At 39.9% G+C, this 24545-nt stretch overlaps 1 protein-coding gene across 1 annotated transcript; it reads left to right on the top strand.

Annotated features, from left to right (window-relative positions):
- The first annotated feature begins 187 nt into the window (after nucleotides 1-187).
- On the top strand, nucleotides 188-24545 carry psma1 (proteasome 20S subunit alpha 1). Its single transcript, XM_060838935.1, has 11 exons — nucleotides 188-246; nucleotides 4927-5098; nucleotides 9357-9401; nucleotides 15487-15588; nucleotides 20365-20468; nucleotides 21141-21229; nucleotides 21459-21529; nucleotides 21726-21855; nucleotides 21974-22053; nucleotides 23441-23545; nucleotides 24307-24545. The coding sequence occupies exons 2-11, from the start codon at nucleotides 5096-5098 to the stop codon at nucleotides 24364-24366; spliced, it is 789 nt and encodes a 262-aa protein (XP_060694918.1). The 5' UTR covers nucleotides 188-246; nucleotides 4927-5095; the 3' UTR covers nucleotides 24367-24545.

The following is a 24545-nucleotide window of genomic DNA, read 5'->3' as shown; positions in this document are numbered from 1 at the left end:
AGCTCCCTCCCCTCTTGCTTCCAACGGCCCGGCCTCGGCGCGCGCGTCACCACCTTCCCGCTCCGACCCGCCTCGCGCTCAACCGTCTGTGGACAGGGCGAGCCGTGCGCGTAACCACCCCCCCCCCCCCCTACCCCGCGTGCGCGAGCCTCGACAGCGCCAGTTGTCTTCTCTCTCGGTCCGCAGGAGCCGAAGAGGCGACGGGCTCCCCACTGACTGTATTGGTTTGATTTTCTCTTTTGCAGTGTGAGTTGAGCGTGTTGTTTGTTTCATCCCCGCGCCCTGTGGCAATGCTTCCCAGCTCCGTCCGTTTAAAATTGCAGCCATGCTCCGCCCGCTGCGTGTTGACATCCGAGATTTTCATCCGTCTTTGTCTGACGTTTCAAGATGCTCACCTCCGACCGAACTCCAACTGGAAAGTTTCAGATGGAAAGAATCCATTGTTTTGCTTCGAGGACATCAGTTTCAAAGAAAACCCCGTTCCTTTTTTTTTAAGAGCACGGAACAACGGGTTGACTTCCATTGATATAGCGCCCTTCGAGCGGTCATATCATAACAGTGAATGGAGTATGTATGAAAGATAGTCACGGAATTTTCCAAGTTATAAATCACACAACACCTGACTATAGTCCAACAGGTTTAAATGTTCCCACAGCGAGGTCTCGCAAACAGCAATTTAGAAACACGAACTGGTCGCATTAGCAAGATAAGGAGCAGGACGGCAGTTTACTGGGAGGCCTGGCTTAAAGTGCCACCTCCTCTTGATATGTTTTATGTAGGTACAGCTTTTAGGGCAGGCGGACTTCCAGTCATAGTTTATCCCTGAAACAATGCTGAGCTTCCCCCGGCATTAGACACAAACGTCATCCTGCATTTTGTATTCAACTTATTAAGATTGCACAGAAGGGTACAAGTCAGGGGGTGCGGTTGATTCTTTTTTTAACCACACTGTTTTTTTAATATCTTATTTGCAATCAGAAAGTTGCAAAGGGAAACTGGCTTTCAATGTGTTCACGCACAATGCACTGTGGCGAACATGTACACTGTGGTTTGTAGAAAGTACCCGCTGCAGACGTTGTCGTTGAGAGTGAAATAAATTTTATCAAGAGAAATTTAGATATATTTCAAAGAGTACATCAGATGTTAGCTCATTGATCATAATTTTGAACTGGTGCCGCAATTTTTGTAAAACCTTTAAGGTAAATCCTGCACATGTACGTCATCAGCAATAAAAGTAGTGCAATAAGAAAGCAACGAAAAAAATCATTTTTTTAAAAAAAGCTAAAGGACATTTTGTTGTTTACAAGCTTGAAAACTATGTTTCCAAGGAACTACTAATCATTTTCGTCAATTATTTCATCAGTTGGGTTTCTGATTCAGAGAAATATCGTTTTTAAAAATGGTCAAGTCACCTCTAATATACTTACTATAAGATGTCTGCAATCAAATTGTTGTCTTAAAACATTTTGTAATCTGTCCAAGAAAGTCCCACAGTAGCAGACACTAATATTGTCATTTCCAAAGTAACATATATTAATTTTACAGATATTATAATCTTTTCCAATCTTGGTCAATTTTAGATTACAGCAAGAGAATGAGTATGGGTCTGGAGTCACAAGTCGCCACTCCAGAATAAGGAGGGTAGGTTTCTTCCGTTGTGAACCTAGACATTTCAAAGTTAAAAATCACACAACAGCAGGTTATAATTCCATAGGTTTATTTGGACGCACTAGCTTTCGGACCACTGCTCCTTCGTCAGGTGGTTTTGACAATAATCTACTGTTGTGTGATTTTTAACTTTGTACACCCCAGCTCAACACCAGCATCTCCAAATCTAGACATTTCAGATTTCTTGAATTGAATTTACCGTCTGCCATGGTGGGATTTAAACCTAGGTTCACAGAACATTACCTTAATCTCTAGATTCATGCTCCAGCGATAATACCACTAGAACAATGATTCTCATCTCCTGATGAAGGGCTCCGGCCCGAAACATCGATTTTCCTGCTCCTTGGATGCTGCATGACCTGCTATTCATTTCCAGCAACAACTCTCAACAATGATTCTCTCATCCCACCAAAGGTAATCAGCTGCTGGAATTCAAGGTAATAACTGTACCGTCTACTACAGGACTGTGATTGACTTTCTCTTTCGCGTACAAATCGCCCTAAAGCAGAGAACAGCGTTCAGTATCGTGAGAGGCTGAGGTCGGCCTAAATTAATAGTTGTTTCAAAGAGCTGCCATAAACTGAATGCTATGGGTTCGATTGTTGAGTTCCAAATTCCACTTGATTGCCCAGATCGTATGGTAGGAGGAAACGCTGCACATGTCCAGCTTTCTCGAGCTATGAATTTGAGTCACCAAATATTATCAATGTTGAAAAAAAGTTGTCATGAGCTTCTGAAGAATACAATATGTACAGAATGATGATCGCTGGAGAAAATCTACTCCAGTGGATGATAGGCAAATCTCCAAATTCAATAGTAACATTTTAATGTTTACGCGAAACACAACCGAATGGATCCCAGCCGAAAACGAAAGCAACATCTTCAGAAAAACGAACTTGAAACTTAGACTTTTTGCAATAAATTGAAATTAAAAGTGTGTCTGGAAGTATATTTTTATACAAAATTGGTGGTGGAGGGCGAGAAGTTCTGTAATCAAACGTTACCAGGTTGAGGAACGCTCAGTAAACGACTTTGGACTACTGTTTATACATAGCACAAGTTTATTGAACAATTTGGCGCCACCATAAGAGCTATCAAGTGCGCATCGACAAATTGATCCCAAAACGAAACCGACAGTTAATTTGTCCAATGTCTTTCCACTAAAATATTTTAACCAGCAGATTTGCTTGCACTGCATTTACTTTATGGAGATTTTTCCTCCACATTAAGAGGGTCTCGTAATTTTACTTCCTATGCGGCCTGATCTCGCTTTACCTCGACTACGATAATGTATTTTACGAGTTGCCAGTCCAAGGGATGGGATGTCACTACTTATTTGTATTTTTCCGCATACTTGTTGTACTTAACATTTTGATTTAAACTTTTGACAAAACCTGAACATTTTGACCAAGGAAGGAGTGCCTTTTATCAGTTGCTGTATTTATTGATAATTTACAAATGGATCACTGTAACGTTTCTCCTTATTACCAAAATAGTTACAAGGTAATGCGAAAAAAAGTGAGTGTCAGCAAATGTTTGCTAACTTTGAAGACCAGAGCGGTTAAATGCTGTACCGATCTCTGCAGATTTTAACCCATTTTTACCGAAGACGTCGTTGTCAATTTCATTTTTAGAAGTTTCCAGTCCTTCTAAATTACCGCTAATGACCTCAAAAAGACTGTCACACCAAATTGTTCGAGGCCACCGCCTTTTTTTGCTGACACCACTTTGTTTAACATTTCCGCGACCTTTCTGAGTTCTGAAGGAAGGTCACTGTCCTGAAATATTAAATGCTGCCTGATTTGATGAGTATTTTCTGCATTTTCTGTTTTTATTGCCTAAACATTTCCTAAATTCGCCACTTACTGTTATAAATCCTGCACCATTAATAGTTTATGGCCCCAACATTTTGTTGGGTACGTCGCTAATGTTACCGGAGTGATGTCAAGAGACTGAGAACGTCCATTACGATGAGGGGAGGTATGGGTGACTGGTCCTGAATTAGCATCGCGACAGCCCCTCAGTTGGTTGCGACAGATTTATTTTGTGGAGCATCCACCATTTCGCTACCCTCATGCTAAACTGTCTAGAAATCCTCCAGAGACTACAGAATTTTTGCTAAGTTTGCGACGATGCAACGCATTTAGCCTTCATGCAGGTTGCAAATATGCAAAAAATATATTTAAAGCTAAATCGGTAGGCTAAATATCAATATCACTATCAGAAAATGAGGACCACAGATGCTAGAGATTAGACTCGAAAGTGTGGTGATCCATAGCTCCTCCTCTGCCTTTGCTTGCCATTCTTCCCCTTCCCCTATCCACCAAGCCAAACTTCCCTCAAATTTCCCAATGCTGGAGCCTGAAACTAGTTTTTGACCAGTTTTTCCCCAATATTCTGTCACGACCTATGAACATCTTATGAATCAGATCCACTTCCGACTTTCTGAACACTAAACTGTAAATCATCCAACGACTGTACTCTGCTTGGGCTTCAGGAACGCTGTAGTTCCCTGTCTTTAGGTACTCTCTTCCAAAACTGCTGTATCTCACCCGTGTCCTTTCTGGACCCTCTTGATACCTTATAGTGTGGAACCAGCGAAACAGCACACAATGTGGGATTCACGTTTGCAGTTACTGAAACGTCAGTCTATCCTACTGAGTAATGAATCTTTTGTGGGCACCGTTTTTTGACAATGAGCTAAGTTCCCGCGCAGTCATTTACTTAGTTGTGCTTTCGGCTGCCCGACTCTGAGGCGTCCTCAGCTTTACCATATTCTCAGAGGACTCTTACGTGAACCGCGGCTTCTTCCCTGTACGATTCCACCCCCTTAGGATACTTCTGAATTCGTCTAGGCTGGATCTTACACTCAAGAGAAAGCTCAGAATCTTTGGGCTTAATGTTCCGCCATGAAGACACCAAGTGCCAGCACACTTATCAAGGATACATGAAATATCCACACAACACAACAGTTTGAGGCAAAGGAGTACGCAACTATCGCATTATTTTAATTAAAAGTTCAGTATGCGAAACTGTTATCAATTATTTACGTATATATTAAATATTAAACTCGATATTAAATACGTTTCGTATCCTTTGAATACTGGTATCACCAAGTTAGTTTGATTTTAAACCATTTAAGCTAATTAATTATTCCTTTTTTTTGCTAACATTTACTGATTTACTCTTGCCCTTTCGTTTAAAATATTCGTTTACTTCTTTCCCCACTGCATCTAATTCCCTTTGCCTCATTGGCAGGAAGCCATCAGGAGCAGAAAGTTGCCAGAGGCAGTTCTCAAAAGGTTAAATCTGCTGCGCTCGATGATTCGATGGTTTGTTTTCATGCCTGGAAGGTATCCAGAGGTGATTCATCAAACCAAGGTACTATCGATCACTAGCTGGACGGAAACGGCGCGGTCGCAGCAAAATGGTAGGTTTAATAGAGAAGTTGTCGGTATACCTATATGAAGCACAACGTGGCCAGTTCACGGCTTTGCTTATAATCTCATGTGCGATTCGGCCAGTGGGCTGCGACTTTCATTTTGTGCTTGTTCCTCCTCCCGGGGCTGCATGTTTAGTGCCGAGTCATGTTGTTACAAATGGATTTTAGGCCCTACTCCAGGCCCCGGTTCGATCCCTTCCGCGTTGCGGCTTTCCCGTAGCTGAGGATGAGCAGCTGCTTCACTCCGCACTGGGGACTGGGGTGGAAGAAAGGGGCGCCTTGACTTTTATTGACTTAGCAGAAGTTGCCGGATCGAATCCGGCCTGGTCTCTGGGAGTTGATTGACACAGGGCCTGGGAGATGGACAATCCCTTAGATGTTTTATTTAGTTTATAATTCTACACAGTTTGATTTCATTACAGTTTAAACGGCTTGACCTTATTTAATAAGATATGCTGTATCAAGGAAGTGAACGTAAGGAGGAAGAGAATTGTTAATACTTGAAGGACTCTGTTGAGACAGGATTGCTGCCTGATTCATTTTCGATTTGAGAGTTGTTCTGTTCTTGTTCAGCACATTTTGATTCGTTTCGTAGAATATATCATAGAAGTTGTAATTACATAGTTTTCATCACACTTTCACTATTTAATGGTAAATGAAGTACTTTTGGAGTGCAGAGGTTTTTTTTGTAATTGGATGTCAATTATTTTTGCCGAACGTGCCACAATGCACTCAATGGGAATGCAAAACATTACAACTGCCGGAAATCTGAAATATATTAAAAAATGCTGGAAGTAGTCAGGTCAGACAGTATTTGTGAAGGGAGAAAGTTATACTTCATAAAATTTATAAAGGTAGGTAATAGTTCAAATTTGACACGACATAAAGTGCAAACCTGATCAGCTTCTTTCCCTATATATGACATTTTGAGGTATCTCAGTATACTTATAGTTAGTTACAAGTTATAGATTCAGAATTTTTACAGCAAGGATGGAGGCTCTTCAGCCCATTATCTACACAGGGGTCATCAGACATGCATCTTTTTAATCCCATCTTCCACCACTTGACCCATAGCATTTCAAGTGCTCACCTAAGTAGTTCTGAAATGTCTTGAAGGTTTCCATGTTTCCCATAAGAGGAAACCTCCTCTTCAGACCCTCTTCAGGATCTTCAATGTTGCAGTCACCTCCCTCTTACCTTTCTAAACTCCATCAGATTCAAGCCTAGTCTGGTCAATTTTTCTGTATCAGATAACCCACTCATTCTCACTATCAGTTTAGTGAACTTTCTCTGAACTGCTTCCCACACAGTTATATCCTTTCAAAGTAAGATGACCAGCACTGTGCACAGTATTCCACTTGAGACCTCACCCAAAGAGCCATAATAACTTGAGGAAAAAAGTAACTTTTTAAAATTGTGAAGCTATTGAATTTTCTGCCCAAAAAATCCAGTTTATGCAAGGTTGCTTTGTTGATATTATGATTGAAATGCTTTTTAAAAATGAGGGACTATAAGGTGATACAGCTGTATCTGACTTCTCCTTCCACGACTATCTTCATGCCATATGTAGTTTTTTTTTGAGAGTAAATAAATTCATGCAAAGGAAACTAGCACTGTAATCAATAGAGATGACTGCCTGTTTACCTGTAGATATTTGTCAGAGACAGTTCTTCACACTAAAGTTCATAGTTTTATTGAAAATATTTTGTCCAATACATTCAGAAATTTGAAGTCAGCACAGCAAAAAAACATTGAGTTGAAAAAGTTTTGGTTTGCAGCATGTGCTAATGCTCATGGGATTAGTTCCCTGTCCCTTTTTCCTCCTCACACTAATTGAGTAAATGGATTCTTAGGACATAATTGCTCAGATTTTGTGGTCAGAGGTGGAGAAATGATATGTCCCATTTGTTGCACAGTGCTCCTTAAAACATTTTTTGAGGAATAATTTCTATTTAATTGAGAGGATTTCCAGTTGAGCACCCTCTAGAGGGGATCTGTGATGTGGGTGAACTGGGCAAGCAACAGCAGGTTGTCTTTACTCAATTATATAGAAGGATCCTCACTCAGAAATGCATTCTAAACTAGTAGGTAAAACTTTAGAATATTAAATCATTGTAAAATCATTAACAAAGTGCAAGTGAGGAAACAGAAATAAAATGTCAAGAAAGATCACTTAAATCCCCAATAATTAAACTCTTAATGAGACTTCACCATTGTTAAATTGTACTTTCAGTGCTAGAGAGGACATTTTATAGTAAATAAAACTTGCCACATTATTAAAAATCGTTTGCACCTGAATCCACCAGCTCAATATTTTTCTAGTATTTAATGAGCAACTAGTGGATATGAACCTGTGGGTATATGGTGGCCTCATACCTCTTTTGTGAATTTCCTCAATAAATCACTTGGTGAGGTATCAAGTGTAGTGCAGCTTGTGGAAGAGCAGGCAAGTTGGACAGCAACTTCTAAAATTTTCTGTTTAACCACACCTGTAGCTCCAGAAGTTGCTGACTACTCTAAAATACATGCAAACTCTGGTTTACTGTTTTACTGAGCTAATAAAGTTGCTAATATTTACATTGAAGGACTGAATTAGGTGCACACTTAAATATGTTTTTGGCTACAAAGTCAGGACTGTATTATTCTCACAAGTGATTTGTTTGGGATGTGTATTTAAGTGTGTAAATTTTGAGTTTGGACTCAATCTTACTCTGGAGAAAAGAGGAGTAAACTAATCATTTGGATTTTCATGTGTGTTGCTGTAGACTCAGGTTAGACAGTGATCTTATTGTTAAGTTCCACGAAAATGAAAAACACTAGCACTGCTTTTGATTTGTGTTAATCCAATCATTATCTAGATTGCTTTGGATTCTATAAGACAAGTCATTCTCTTTCAGACCTTTAGTGTTTGGGATTACATAGTTACTCTTGGAAACTGTACTTTCATATTGCCAAAAGAAGTAAAAGCACATTTTCTTTATAACTTTTAGAATATGAACAATACTCTGTGGAATATACTGGAACTCGCTTATTTTAAAAATGAAAACTAGTGTTTCAAATGATGGCTGCTGAGGCTAATCTGCTGTGCAGATTCAAAACTAACACCATCTCTCAAGCTGGCATTTTCCAACAATGTCACTACCCATCTCATGAGATGATCCAAAAGACATTTCCTGACTTAAATAGGTCTTTCTTTTGTCTATCAATGCAACAGTGAACTACACTCTTTTTCCTTCAGTGTGTTTGTGTGTGCAATGGATGAGTGAGTCAGTGTTTTATTTTCAGGATTAGCCTGTGAATAAATAATCCTGTTTTATTTAAAACTATACAAATCTTCTTGCTAGTTATTCAAATTGTCCATACTCTCACATCTTCCTCTTCAAAACATTGTTAACAATCACTCACTCGGTTATAGTCCAACAGGAGCAGCGCTCTGAAACCTAGAGCTTCCAAATAAACCTGTTGGACTATAACCTGGTGTTGTGATTTTTAACTTTGTCCACCCCGTCCAGTACTAGCTCCCCCACTTCAAAAATATACTAATTACATAGATGGCAGGGAAGAGGGGTTTCAGAAGTTATTTCTCACCTTGTCTGTCACAAGATATATTAACAGTTCTGATTGTTACTGGGCTAAACGGAATTAATAATACCATGTAAAATGCAAGCAGACTGAGGCTCTTTGGCCCCTTCGATCTCCTCCTCCTCCTCCATTAGGTATCATTGCTGATCTTTTATATTAATTCCACTTTCCCCACTCCCCATATCTCTTGATTTGCTGAGAGATTAACAATATATTGATATTTGCCTGGGATATATACAATAGTAGAGCACTACAGCCCTCTGTTGTAAACAATTCTAGATATTCCTATTCACTGAGAAGAAATTTCACTTCCTGTTGGTCCTACGTAAATGCTGCGTTACTGTGAGACTGATGTTCTAAATTCCCAAGCTGGTGAACTAAGGTGTACCCTGTCAAGCTCCTTCTGATCCTGTAAACATCAAGAAAATTACCTCTTTTTCTTATAAATTTCAAAAGATAATAGGCCCAAACTGGACTAATTATTCCGTTCCTGATTGGTGGGTTTGGGCTGGGATCGTTAGTTAATCATTGTGAAATGTTGAAAGAAAATCAGTTTCAGTATCTACCACCTACTTCAATGGTCTGAGTAATATGCTGTGTTCATTTAAAAATCTTTATTTCTCTTTATTAAATATGTATGTTTTCTGTTTGCTTCTTCATATAGTTCCGTAATCAATATGACAACGATGTCACGGTTTGGAGCCCACAGGTAAGAAAAGTTTTCTTTTGCCAAAATTTAAGTCTCAAAGGTATCAATTAGACCACACCCACCAAAACACAGACAATTACCCAAGCATTTAAGACAGCCCTGCAGCTGTAAGCAACCTCTCTGAACTTCATGGCTGCAATTTCTTCCTCTGAGCTTGCAACTTCGTTCAGGCTCATGAACCATAATTGGGAAACCTTGTTTTAGGGACATGTCCCAGACCATTTCACAGATGCATAACCTAAAAAAAAATTTACCCTGAGCTAACTAACAATTTGAATGAGTGTCTCAGAGTTTAGTTGAAAGAGATTTTGAGAAGGAGCGAGGGGATAAAGATGTGAATTCCACAGTTTAGGACTTGGATGGTTGAAGTGATATCCACTATTATTGGATCAGAGATTGGGGAAATCAGAAAGGCAAGCATAGGAAAAAATAAATCCATAGAGGATTTTAGCCATGTACTGTAACTATTTTGAGTGTACACAATTATGTTCAAATGTGCAAATCCTTTTTAATTATTTTTTGCATAGCCTGTTTGGCAATTTTTCAAATAAAAACATAAAATGCTGGAGAAATACAGCGGGTCTGACACCAACTGAGGAGAAAAATCAGAGTTAATGTTTCAAGTCCAGTGACATTTCATCAGAAGTGAAAGCAGCTGGGACGTAATGGTGTTTATGTTGATGACAGGCATTGGAGGGTGAAAAAGAGTGTGTTGAACAGGTGAAGATGGTGCTCAGATTTGGGTAGGAAGTATTGAGAGGAGGGGAGAAAAGAAGCAGACACAGAAACTGTTGATAAGCTAGGAGAGAGAGAAATGCTGAATGGTTGAAAATAGATTTCTGTAGGGGTTGCTCCACCACAGTCACAGGACCTGGGGTGTGGAAATGGGTTGCAAACTTGCAGGAAGGTGTTCATACTCTGAATTTGTTACATTCAATGTTGAGTCTGAGGGCGGTAAGGTAAGTGAAGTGGATGATATGTTCCTTTTCTAGCTTGCCTTGAGCTTTGCCTGTGCACTGTAGCAGTGCTGAGACAGAAATGTTGATATGAGAAGTTTGTGGTGTGTTGAAGTGGCAGGCCACTGGAAGCTTGCGGGTCATTTTAATGGACTGTCTGGAGGGGTTCCATAAAGTGGTCACTCTACTCTACATGTCGCATTCCTAATACAAAGGAGATCACATTGTTAGCAGTGAATATAGCAGACGAGATTCAATGAACTGCAGGTAAATCGGTGCTTTGTCTGGAAGATGTGTCTGGGTCTTCGATATTTAAGTGAGAGAAGGAAAATTGGCAAATGTTGCATCTTCTCCTGTTGCATGGGAACATGCCAAGGGATTGTGAGGAGATTTTGAGAACTGGGGAGAAGTGGACCACTGTGTCCCAAAGGGAACAATTTCTGCAGAATGCCAACAAAGGAGGAGGCGGTAGCAGAAATGGTGGCTTATGATTCTTGGATGTGAAGGCTGGTGGAGTAGAAAGTGAGTATACAGGGAAACCTGTTGTTGTGGCAGGGAAGAGATAAGGGAAGAAGGTGTGGGAAATGGTGCTGAGGACCTGTCAGCCATGGTAGTGGGGAATTCTTGGTTGAGGAAAACAGTGGACATGTCTGGTATCATGTGATAGAGAAACTGGGAGAATGGAATGGAGTCCTTGTTGCACTGTTTTCTATAATGTGAAAATTGGGAAATTTTTGGCTTTGAGGCAGGAAGTTGCAGGACTAGAAGGGATTTGAGGTTGGAAAGGGCAAACTGACATTGGAACATGGGGGTGAGAATTGAGAGCTGTATTCCTGATGACGAAACGTCAGTTTTACTGCTCCTCGGATGCTGCCTGAACTGCTGTGCTTTTCCAGCACCACTAATCCAGAATCTGGTTTCCAGCATCTGCAGTCATTGTTTTTACCCCGTGAGAATTGAGAGACCAATATAATTCGGGAACCAATGTAATTCAGTGAGTGCAGATGATGGAAATAGTGTAGATTAGGATGCACGGAGCAATGTTTGCCATGAGCTTCAGAAGATTTATCGAGAATGGAAGATATGAGACTGACCAAGAAAAGATTGGAACAGTGCTGATAAAAGGTAACAAAAACATTGAGACCAGCAGATAAGAGGTAGAAGCTAAGGTCAATCATGTGGGGAAGGAAGGTAGCAGTTGATATGATCTGAAGGTTATTGGATTAAAAGATCTATTCAGTTAAACAGGTTTATAACATTCTGAATGATTTGGTTCAGCCTGCAAAGTTAATACAGAAATTATGGTTTGGGTTACTGTTTTTAGTTCAATTGGTGTTTTATTTGAGAGAAATGTGCAATCCTGAATGGATGCCTGACAAAACAGACAGTAGAAAGGTTGAAACAAATGGTGAGGTAGTGTTATGTCTCCTAAACTAACGATCTGTATTTAAGTGATTTTAGCTTTGGGTATAACAATAAGAAATCAGAGGGAACTGAAATATAGATCCTCAATGGATGGAAAAAAAGCCATTGTGTTTTGGGTCAGAAAGGTCATTGGAGACATGCAGTAGCAGTCCCCAGCCAGCTTAGCATTAGAGGAGAAGTTTTGAAGGCTAATTGTGTCACAGCTTTAATACTATAAGAGTTAAGAAGAAAATGGTGCACTAAATTACAGAACCAGAGCATGTAATTTAAACTTTACTGGAAGTTGTTTTATGCTGTGACTGGATAGAGGCCTGATTGTAATCTTTCAGACATGAACTTTCGTGAAACAAACACACAGATTTGTGTGATGACAACTTCTTGTAGGTACGTTTGCTTTGAAATATTCATAGCAAGTGTTGACCCAAAATTTCTGGACTTGTAAATTCAGTCTTCAATGATTCCAATCCAAGATGTGCATTAGCATCCTGCTGGACTCCTGATGCACTGATGTTTTTGGAATTTCACAAAACATTTAAAATGCTCACGGGCAATTCCCCTGCTCCCTGGAACCTTCCGAGAACTACTTCTGACTGAGGTAGCCAGGGAATGTTAGAAATTACTGAAAAATCATAATGTTTATCTGTATGTGTGCAAGATGGACACTCACCAACCTCATTTTCCTCAGACCATCCCGCTCCCAGACACACACTGATCTGATCTCCAAGTTATTTATGGCTTTTACTCTTTTTAGAGTGAAATTAGATCAGGGGTATTTCCTTGATAATTTCTGTCTGCTGAGTTCAAATTAGTCAATTCTACAGTTTTGAGTTTGTCAGACATTGTTAACCTTCCCACAGATGAAGAAGCTGCAATGAACATTGCCATCCTCCGAGTAACCTGTTTAATTTTAATAAGCCTTAGCTCTGCTATGAATGACCCCAATAATTTAAGACTCCAGGATTTTTATGTTCAGAAAATACACTTTTCCATTCAGGTTCATTTCAGTTGTAACAGAATAAAACTTAATTGAGCTCATGTATTAAATTTACAACTTTATTAATGGACATTAACAATGTAACTTTGAGTATATGGCAGTCCAAAAGATATAATACCAAGTCTAATAAAATCCATTTTGATGTTATTTATAACCATTCAAAAATATCTTAGATCATCTAGCAATGTTTAACAATAAAATCTCTCTCTTTAGGAATCTGGGATGCAAGACATCAGGGCTGGGGCCATTGTTATCTGCCTTCAGCCCCAATAGTTTGTCTAAAACTATTGCAGTAATGGTGATAATACTTAATTCCTCCTCTGCATTCTTTAGTATTAATGGAGTGTTTGAAGTATCTTCCACGCAAAGACTGATGGAAAATATCTGTTTAACTCCTCATTTTCTACGGGGTCTATGTCCACTTTGACTCTCGCTGTCTTTTTTTATTTCACCCTTATTCTTTTAATCTGAAACTTTTAATGAAGGATTATTTTATGAGGAAAATTCTTTTAATGTTTTGGGTCTGAATGTTTCTTTCTCCACTCCCTTTTAATGTTCCAATCTTAAATTTTTAACGAACAATTCTTTTATCAGTAAAATGTTTCATTTTCTTAGATGGATATATCTTTGACATTTTCCTTATTCTTTTACAGCTTAGAAGAATCTTTTGTTAAATCTTTTAACAGTAAAAGTCTCTCCTCATCTTTGAACGTTGTATTACCCTGGTTTCTAGTGGAACTCCCAGGCTGGTTAATGAACTTTGCCATTCTACTCAGTTGGATGGTTGTTGTATTTGTTCTGTAATGAATATTTTACTTTCACACCCAGATGTGATGTTTTCTTCTGCCTTTCCAGTGATTAAACTGTTTACAAGTTTTTCCACACAGAGCACTAATTTAATTAATAGCACTTTTGTGAAGTCTACCATTCTTCTTTCAGATGTATCCTTTCCTCCTATCTCTGATACTTATTTATGGTTAATTATTACATGGATTTCAGTTCGGCATTTGATCAGGTTTCCCACTATAGGCTATAGCACAAAATACTGAGGCATGGGAGTGAGGGTGATTTTGTGGTTTGGATCAGAAGTTGGCTCACTGAAAGAAGACCGAGGGTGGTGGTTGATGGGAAATGTTCATCCTGGAGTTCAGTTAATAGTGGTGTACCACAAAGATCTGTTTTGGGGCCACTGCTGTTTGTTATTTTTTTTTATAAATGACCTAGATGAGGGTGTAGAAGGATGGGTTAGTAAATTTGCGGGTGATACCTAAGGTTGGTGGAGTTGTGGATTGTGCTGAAGGCTATTGCAGGTTACAGACGGACTTAGATAAGCTGCAGAGCTGGGCTGACAGATGGCAAATGGAGTTTAATGCAGAAAAGTGTGAAGTGATTCTCTTTAGAAGGGGCAACAGGATAAAGAGTACTGGGTTAATGGTAAGATACTAGGTGGTGTGGATGAGCAGAGAGATCTGTGTCCACGTGTATAGATTCCTGAAAGTTGTCACCCAGGTTAATAGGGTTGTTAAGAAGGGGAACGGTGTGTTAGCTTTTATTGGTGGAAGGATCGAGTTTTGGAGCCACAAGGTCGTTCTGCAGCTGAAGAAATCTGTGGTGTGACTGCACTTGGAGTATTGCGTACAGTTCTGGTCACTGCATTATAGGAACAATGTGTAAGCTTTGGAAAGGGTTCAGAGGAGATTTACTGAAATGTTGCCTGATATGGAGGGAAGGTCTTATGAGGAAAGGCTGAGGGACTTGAGGCTGTTTCGTTAGAGAGAAGAACGTTGAGAGGTGACTTAATTGAGACATACAAGATAATCAGAGGGTTAGATAGGGTGGACAGTGAGTGCCTTTTTCCTCCGATGGTGATGGCTAGCACGGGGGGATACAACTTTAAATTGAGAGGTGATAGATATAGGACAGATGTCAGAAGTAACTTCTTTACTCAGAAGTAGGGGCGTGGAACACGCTGCCTGCAATAGTAGTAGACAGGCCAACATTAAGGTCATTTAAATCGTCATTGGATAAACATATGGATGAAAATGGAATAGTATTGGACAGATGGGCTTCAGATTGGTTCCACATGTCGGCGCAAGATTGAGGGCCAAAGGGACTGTACTGTGCTGTTATGTTCTATGAATCTTTAATTGGTTTTACTATCCAAGTGTCCAACATAATCAGTTATACTTATTCTGAATTGACTCAATTAACCCCCATTACAGTTTGACTCTCCTTCCTGATTCCTACTTGTCACCTTGCCCAGCTGGTACTCGTATTCTGCTTATCTTACCAGCCAACATATTAACTTATCCACTTATTCATGAAAGCACTGAAAGCTGTTTAAATGTCTCAAAGCCTTTCTGTGCATTAGTGACTGCTTAAAAGAATATAGCAGCTAGTGTCTTGAAAATAGGGTGTGGCTTCTGCGATATCCTTTCATTGATAACTCCCACATTTCTTGCACTGCCTGAGTTCTGACGAATCCTCCACAAGATTGATTAAAAAATCATAAGATGATAAATGGATAGTTTTTTTGTGTCTGATCACATTTGGAAAAAAGGGTTTCCAATATTGATCAAGACTTTGGGCTAATAAAGTATTCAGTTGAGTGGAATTTTATGTTTTGGATACTGAAATCCTAATTTTGGTTGCACTTGTCTTAATTTCAAAATTATTAGTACTGGAATTAATTGATGTTTTGCTCTTACAGGGTCGTATACATCAGATTGAATATGCAATGGAGGCAGTGAAACAAGGTTCAGCCACTGTGGGGCTCAAGTCAAAAACCCATGCTGTCCTGGTAGCTTTAAAGGTAAAAATGCGGACTATATAATCATATTAAATAATTGTACTTTTCTGCCAGCATGCAAGTATAGATAATAGTTCCTTAAAAATGGAATTGCAGGTAGGTAGGAGAGTGAAGAAAGTGTTTGGTATGCTTTCCTTTATTGATCAAAGCATTAAGTACAGTAGTTGGGAGGTCATGTTGCAGCTGTACAGGACATTGCGTGCAAATGTGGTCTCCTTCCTATTGGAAAGATGTTGTGAAACTTGAAAGGTTTCAGAAAAGATTTACAAGGATATTGCCAGGGTTGGAGTATTTGAGCTATAGGGAGAGGCTGAACAGGCTGGGGCTTTCTTCCCTGGACCGTTGGAGGCTGTGGCGTGAAACCTTATACAGGTTTAGAAAGTCATTCAGGGCATGGATAAGGTGAATAGACAAGATCTTTTCCCTGGAGTGGGGGAGTTCAGAACTAGGCAGGATAGGTTTAGGGTGAGAGGAGAAAAATATAACGGGGACCTAAGCGGCGACCTTTTCGCACAGAAAGTGTTGTATGTATGGAATGAGCTGTCACAGGACGTGGTGGAGGCTGGTACAATTACAACATTTAAAATGCATCTGAATGGGTAGATGAATAGGAAGGGTTTAGAGGGACATGGGCCAAGTACTGGCAACTGGGACTAGATTAGGTTACTATACCTGGTTGGCATGGACGAGTTGGACCAAAGGGTCTGTTTTCCATGCTGTACATCTCTATAACTCTAACAATGTGTACTGTTCAGGCAATTGTTTACTTATACTGAAAAAGCACCCTGTACCTTCGTCACCTTTAAGGAGATGGTGGTGTGATATTTTGAACTGCTATAATCCATTTGATACAGATACACCCACAATGCTATGAGAGTGAGAGTTCTTGGGTTTTGACCCAGCATCACTGACAGAACGGTGATTTATTTCCAAGTCAGTATGGTGAGTGGCTATGAAGGAAACTTCAGATGATGATGTTTTGCATCTGTTCTGCCCACTCCTAAGTCGTAGTGGTCGTAGGTTTTAAGGTACTGACTAAGGCATCTTTCAAATTCTATAGTATATCTGAGATTGTATAAACTGTTGGTGCTATGTGTCTAGAACTGGAGGGAGTGAATGGGTGTGGATGTGGTGCCAATTAAGTAGGCTGATTTGTCCTGTATAGTGTCACGTTTGAGTGGTGTTGGAGCTGCACTCATCGAGGCTTGTGAGAAGTTTTTCATCACATTGCTGATTTATGCCTTATAGATGGTGGACAGGGTGTGGGGAATCAGAAATACATGACAGGATTCCTCACCTCTGACCTGCTTTTGTAGCCACTGTATTTATATAACAAGTCCATATGAGTTTATGGTCATTGGTAACCCCCAGAATGTTGATATTAGGATTCCCTGGTATGAAAGCCATTGAATGTTACAACGTAATGGTGAGGTTCTCTCTTGATAGAGATAGTCATTGCCTGAAATTTGTATGGTATAAATGTTACTTGAAACCTATCCAGTTGCAGGTTTTTCTGAATTTGGACACAAATTGCTTCAATATCCGAATCATCACAAATTGTGCTGAACATTATGAAGTCATCAGCAACCACCATACTAGTTACCTTATGATAGAGGAAAAGTCAGTGATGAAATAGCTAAAGATATTTAGGCCCAGATCATCAACGCCAGGAACCCCTTGAGAGATGAGCACTGGAAATCTCACAGCATACAGTGCTATGGGCTAAGTGTTGGGAATAATTAAAAAACATGCATGGTTGCAATTTTTATGAAGATTTGGAGCTCAGGTTGTGTTCAGGTTGTAGGCTTGTTCACTGAGCTGGAAGGTTTGTTCTCAGACATTTTGTCCCCATGCTTGGTAACATCATCAGTGAGCCTCTTGAAATGCTGGTACACCGTCTCACTTTCTATTTATGTTTCTTGGTCTGTTGTGGCAGGTGATATCACTTCTGGTTCTTTTTTCTACGAGGTTGGTAAATCGACTCTGCACCCTGGATGCTGCCTGACTAGCTGTGCTTTTCCAGCACCACACTTTTTGACAGCAATAACACAGACAGTTCAAGCTTGGATAAGCAACCTGTCGGACCGACCACACTTAGATACTGAAAAGGCCGTTCTAGTACAAGGGCTGAACTACAACCATAGGAACGTGGACAAAAACGACTTCTAGCAGCACTGGAATCAACCCCAAAAGCCAACGGGCTGAAGAAATCTAGCAGGCCATCAGATAAACAAGAGCACCAACACCAAGCTGAAAGAAGGGAACACCCTGAACAGAAAAGCCCTGGAAGTATTTAGGAAAGACAGAAATACCTTCATCCTACCTGCAGACTAAGGGTGCATGACCCGTCATCCAGAACAGAACACAATACATTGAAAAAGCAGACACTCACAGATACCAGCATCTACCAACAAGTAGCAATGAACCCAACTCCACAGCTGGCAAACCATATTACAGCAACACTGAAGAAACTCCACAAGACAGGTGAAATTAATAAAAATAGACCTCCAAAGAATGAAACCTAAAGGATCCGACATACCTCGTTTCTGCGGATTACCAAAGGGACACAAACCGGGATCCCCCCCCACCTCAGACCCACAGTCCTGCTTCCTGGCACACTGACGTACAGACTTGGTATTTCAGTTTGTGTTGAAGACTCACGCCACCCCATCGACTCCACCCAGGAATTCCTGAACATCAAAGATAGAAGATGACGAGGTAATGGTTTCCTTTGACGTGACTGCTGTATTCACATCATTAAACATCACCCTGGCCTAGGAAACCCTGGCCACACTACTAGACAAGCCAAGGACACAAACACCAGACAGCACCAATTCCATTAGCTAGGACAGCATCCTCAAACTAGTAGACCTGAGTTTCAACTCCCCTTTAACGACAAGACCATGCGGTCATCAATATCAGGATTCTTAACAGAAGCAGTGATGCAGAGGTTGGAACGAGCAGCCTTCTCCACAATTCAGCCCAAGCTTTGCATTCACTATGTGGATGATACCTTTGTCATCACGAAACTGAACAAGTTAGAAGAAACCCACAAAACACAAACAACATCCTTACTGGTATAAAGTTCACCAAAGAGGAAAAGAACAACCACCGATTCCCCTTCCTAGATTCTGGATTAGTGGTGCTGGAAGAGCACAGCAGTTCACAACACACTGCAGCACCCAGGAACTACGAGATGCTGAAGAAAAACACCTCTACGATGTATTCAAGAACAACAGATACCCAAAAAGCACAGTCCACCAATTCGTGCCAAAACAAGAAGACACAACATGCCCAGAGACTCAAGCCATGCTACCATACATGAAAGAGATCTCTGAGATGACAACCAGACTATTCCGGCTCCTTGGCATCGTGGTTGCCCACAAAACTGCCAACACACTGAAATAGTTCTTGATGAAGGTAAAGGACCCGGTAACAACAACCAGCAGAATGAATGCTATATACAAAATACTCTGCACGGACTGCAACAAAAAAGATTGGCAGGAAACTAGCCACCAAAAGACACAACCAACTATCACTAGTATCCTTACACACTGGCAACGAGGGACACCAGTTCGACTGAGACAATACATCATCCTGGGACAGACTAAACAAAGACATGCACAGGAATTCCCAGAGGCATGGCATTCAAATCGGAACTCCATTAACAAACACATCAATTTGGACTCCATTTAGCAATCTCTCAAAAAAAGAACTGGAAGTGATATCACCCACTACAACAGACCAAGGCCCATAAATAGAAAGTGGGACATTCCACCAGTGCTTCAACGGAGACTCACTGATGATGTTACCTAGCATGGTGACAAAATGTCTGAGAACAAACCTTCCACCTCCATGAGCAAATTTACAACCTGAACATGGATGTTTGACTGGCAAGGACACAATAGGTTAAAGGGCCTCTTTCTGCATTCAAAAACTCGATGATCCTTTTTCCTGGAGCTGAGGTGACATCTCCAATGACCACAGTAATCTTTCTTTGTGTCATGTATGAATCCAACCAGCAGAGAGTTTTCCCTGATTCCCATTGATTCTAGATTTACTTTCTTCTTGATGGTACACTCCATTAAATGGAGCCTTGACATCAAGGGCCATTGTCAACTCATCTCTCATGTTTGGCTGTTTTGTGCATGTTTGAACCAAGGCTGTGATGAGGTCAGAAGCTGGGTGATTCTACACAACCTAAATTAAGTGCAACCTTGATTGCCCTGTTGATGACCCTTTTCATCACTTCACTGATGATCAGGTGTATACTGATAAGATGATTTGCCGGGAGCAAAGATGAAGAGGTGACCTTTTTGAGGTGTTCAAGATTATGAACAATCTTGACAGGATAAAGGACAATATTCCATCACTGGGAGTCGCAATTTCAAGATTGTCAGCAAGAGAGTGAGGAGTGAGATGAGAAGAAACTTCTTTACTCAGAGGATTGTTAGGACTTGGAATGTGCTGCCTGGGGGAGTGGATTTCATAGGAGGTTTACAAAGAGAGCTGGATGTGTGTTTGAAAGTGAGGCATTGAGGGCTCTGGTGATAGAGTTAGAGAATGGGGTTCACAGAGCCAGTATAGATACAATAGACCAAATGGCCTCCTCTCCTGTAAAATTGTCTGTAATTATGCTGACTCTATGTTTCATGCATCTGTTTGTTTATTTCTTTCTTCTTTCCTTTTCCCATTTTGTTTCCTGTTTACAACCTTTCAAGTTGTTACAATTTAGCATAATCTTTTATTGTGTTCATCTTTTGAACATTTGTTTTGTAGAGAGCGCAATCAGAATTAGCCGCTCATCAAAAAAAGGTTCTCCATGTTGACAATCATATTGGTATCTCCATTGCTGGTCTTACTGCTGATGCCAGGCTGTTGTGGTGAGTATTTGTGCAGTTGGTTAGTCATTTCCTAAACTATTTAGTTGCAATTACTCGACCATAGAGACATGCTATTGATCACAAGTTGTCTGGAAAGAAGAGTTTGACTTCTGAAATGGTACACTCAGCAGTTACTTGGTTTGACTGAATAAATTGATTCCTGAAACTGAAGTCTAAATAGTGGATTCATATCTTTTGATTGATAATAAAGGGAATGTTGGAATACTTGGAGAGAGTTGGTATACAGGACAATCATGATATTTGATGTCTGGTCCCATTACATTTTTGTATAAAGTAGTTAGATATGAATAAAAGCAAAATGCTTAGGATGCTGGAGATTTGAAATGAAAACAGGAAATGATGAAGAAACTCCTCTGGTCTAGAAATATATGTGGAGAGAGAAACTGAATTTATGTTTTCAGTTCAGTGACTTCTCTTATTGCTTCCAGAATTCCTAAGAAGAGTCATTGGCCTTGAAACATAATCTCTGTTTCACTCTTCCTAGGTGTTGCCAGACCTTGAATTCATCCTCCACTTTGTGTTTTTATGTAAGCAGTTAAATCTGTTTGGTGATTAGTAGCATCAGTAGTGTGTTACTGAGTCATTCACACTCCATACTTTTGATTTCTCATGCCTTCTCCGCCCCTCCGGCTCCCGCCACCTTTACAACAGCAACTTCATGCGACAGGAGTGTTTGGACTCGAGGTTTGTGTTTGACAGGCCACTGCCAGTATCGCGTCTTGTGAGCCTGATTGGGAGTAGTATCCTTTAAAGAAAAAGCCTAACATTTCTGCCTAATAAATCAGTTCAAACTGTTTTATGTGCATAGCTATTATGAAATTTACTTTAAAAAATTCACAAATTTTGATGTTTAAAACATTAGTTCAGACTTGCTATAAATTATTGTCATTATATGTAAAGTAAATTAACAGTCAAATTTAATATTAGTTGGTTGAAAAGCATCATGTTTCTTTAACCACGTTTATCCAGAAACTCAAATTCCAACACAGCGGTATGGAAGGCGGCCATATGGTGTGGGTTTGCTTATTGCTGGTTATGATGTAAGTCCTCAGTTTAACTTCATTTCAGAAGGCAAATGGTTTATTTGATTCAAGCTGGATTAATTCTGGTCCAGAATGAGGCTGATCTTGCAAGAGGGCCAATATAATTGCAGTTGGAAAATGTAGATCAGAGTCTAAGGATGATTCTTCTGTGTCAGCTGTTAGATTAAACCAAATATTCCTTTTTGATCCAAAGGATATTGGCCCTCACATTTTCCAGACCTGCCCATCTGCGAACTACTTTGACTGCAAAGCCATGTCAATTGGTGCCCGTTCACAATCTGCTCGAACCTACTTGGAGAGGCACATGGATGAATTCCAGGATTGTAAGTGACCAGTATTGTGTTGTGCCGGTCAACTATGTCAAATCATTATTTTATGTGTTCCCTGACTCATTTTCCCCCTTGTCACTTGCATCCAAACCCACTGTGGCTTTCTCACCAGGTAATCTCAATGAATTGGTCAAACATGGTTTGCGTGCATTGAGGGAAACACTTCCTGCTGAACAGGATCTTACCACAAAGGTATAAATCTTCCTTATGCTGTCGTGTTGTCTCCAGTGATGTCCTATTTCACACCAGTATATTTTGGTTTGCACCCAGCTGAAGGCTGAATTATGCAATTTGACAGTCAGTCCAAAATAAAACGAGTCAAAAGATCATTTGAAAACTATGGTGAAGCAAAAATCAAATGTCATGAAATGTGAGACCAACAGTTGGAGTTAGCACACTATATTTTCATTGTCACATCTGTTCTGAAACAACTCCTTAGATTGTGTTGTGATTCATGGTAGTCTGCTGCACAAACTTGACTGGTACAGCTATTGCACTCACTACGTAGTGACTAATTTAAAGAAAGGAGGTGGCAACTAACGTATATCCCTTTGTGCCCAGGCTGTCTTTGATCGACTCATCCAATAGCGATGCCAGCAAATGAAAAGACTACCCAAATTTCCCCATACAGCAACAATCTTATGTCTACAGTCAGATATCATAGTTTACAAGTAACAGACTATATAGAGACAAATGACCACAAAATGAATTTTACAAATCAAATTTATATGTCAAATCCTGCCAAATTCCATACAACTATCAACTAATCACCCTATTCTGTTCCTTTGTGCTTATTTTCTGTGCACCTTGACCCATGTATATTATCAGCATTCACTGCAGCAACAAGTTTATGCCATCTTGCAATCATTGAAGTCACACCTCCTTCCATGTGCTAGCTGCAGGCCAGCAATGTCAAATGCATCGCCAAGTGCAGAATCCCACCTCTAAGTTAACTTCTAAAAAAGGAAAGTGTTAGTATCTGATCAGGTGTTCATTGATGTGAGATGAGGTAACATGGACAGCACAGTACGTCAGTGGTTAGCACTGCTTCCTCACAGTGCCAGCAGGGTTCGATTCCATCCCAGGGTGACCATCTGTGTGGAGTTTGTGTTCTCCTCGTCTGCACCAGTTTCCACCAGTTGTTCTGGTTTCCTCCTACATCTGAGGATGTGCAAGTTAAGTGGATTAGCTGTGCTGAATTAGCCCATAGTAGCGAGGGACATACAGGCTATTAGCCATGGCAGAGTTAAGCCTTGGTAAATGCAGGATTATGGAGATAGGGACTGGGTCTAGGTGAGATGGTCTTCAGTGGTTGATGCAGACTTGTTGGGCCAAATAGACTCTGTGTGTTATAGCGATTCTATGATTTTATGAACATTGCTCTTCATTATTGCCACCTTATTCTTGACCCTACTGGCTTAGTGACCAAAATATTTATACATATAACATAAACATACAAATTATATTCTGGACCTTCTATTGACTCTAGGTTGTGGACCTGTTGATATATGTTTCCATTCTTGAGATTCATGTGCAACTGATCCTAAATCTTGATGCATTATTTTCCTTTACCTGGCAGAATGTCTCAATTGGAATTGTGGGTAAAGATATTGATTTCACCATTTATGATGACAATGATGTTGCACCATTTTTGGAAGGTTTAGAAGAAAGACCTCAAAGAAAGGTATATGTACAAGATGTTATTCTTGATGCAAATACACACATTTGTTTGTTGCCATTTTTTAACCTGCTGTGTTTCATACTATCAGTTCTGGTCAGCCAGTTGTTTGACACTTGCAGAAATCTGTTTTGAATTCTAAATCAAACTGTTCAGTATGTCTACTTTTATTTCTCTTTACCTGATGCAGCATGGGTTTTTTCCCTGAAGGGATATTTGTATTACTTTTCTGAGCTGCAAACGATTTAGACACAAGTAGCCAAGAGTTTCGGGCACTCGTAATTATCATAATATAGTATTTCTGGACTTTAGTTAGCTGAAAGTCACACTGCCAACAACCATAGAAAACTTGCAAGTTTCTTACCCAACGTGGACCATTTTGTCATCAATGACATTTGCATACAGGATTGTCTTGAAGGTAAGATGGACTACTTTTTGCCCTGCCAGTAGAATCAGTGTGTCCAACCAAAGAAATGTCCCACTGGATATGAGGAATCTGTCTGTTCCATCTTATTTCAGTTTTCCATAGAAGCTTTGCTGTTCTAATCTGTTGGAACCTTTTTGAAATTGAAGAGATTCCATTTGTTTTGAAACTTAATGGTAAATTTAAACATTTGCGGATGTGTCTTATCAGGATTGTGTTTCCAGCTGAAGTTTGTAATCGCAATTTAATTTTAGTTTTATTTTCTACTACACAGGATATAAATTGAAGATGAAATGCAGATTTTTTTTTGTAACTTTCTTAATACAATGCAAATGTTTTACAGGCACCTCCAGCTGATGATGCAGCTTCATGTGAAAAACCAGAAGAACCAATGGAGCACTAACTTGTTCTATCATTTTGCGGTTTGTAACTACGTTTGTAGTACATCAGAACAGGACATTTGAGACAACTTATATTTCAGTAAAACATATGAAAAATATTGCAATTGATTATTTTTCTTTTAAGGTTTTGTTACTTATCAGAATAAACTTACTGTAACACCAATAAACCCTTCATGTATTA

This window comes from Hemiscyllium ocellatum, chromosome 18 (genome assembly GCF_020745735.1).
Source record: "Hemiscyllium ocellatum isolate sHemOce1 chromosome 18, sHemOce1.pat.X.cur, whole genome shotgun sequence".
NCBI classification, from domain to species: domain Eukaryota; kingdom Metazoa; phylum Chordata; class Chondrichthyes; order Orectolobiformes; family Hemiscylliidae; genus Hemiscyllium; species Hemiscyllium ocellatum.
Note: the sequence above shows the minus strand (reverse complement) of the source record. Positions and strands in the feature narration are given on the sequence as shown.

Bases quoted from the DNA above. Each gene is read 5' to 3' on its own strand.
- psma1 (XM_060838935.1), top strand. The intron at 21,230-21,458 runs GTATCCTTTAAA...ACGTTTATCCAG, and splicing joins TGTGAGCCTGATTGGGAGTA to AAACTCAAATTCCAACACAG. The intron at 23,546-24,306 runs GTATATGTACAA...AATGTTTTACAG, and splicing joins AAGAAAGACCTCAAAGAAAG to GCACCTCCAGCTGATGATGC.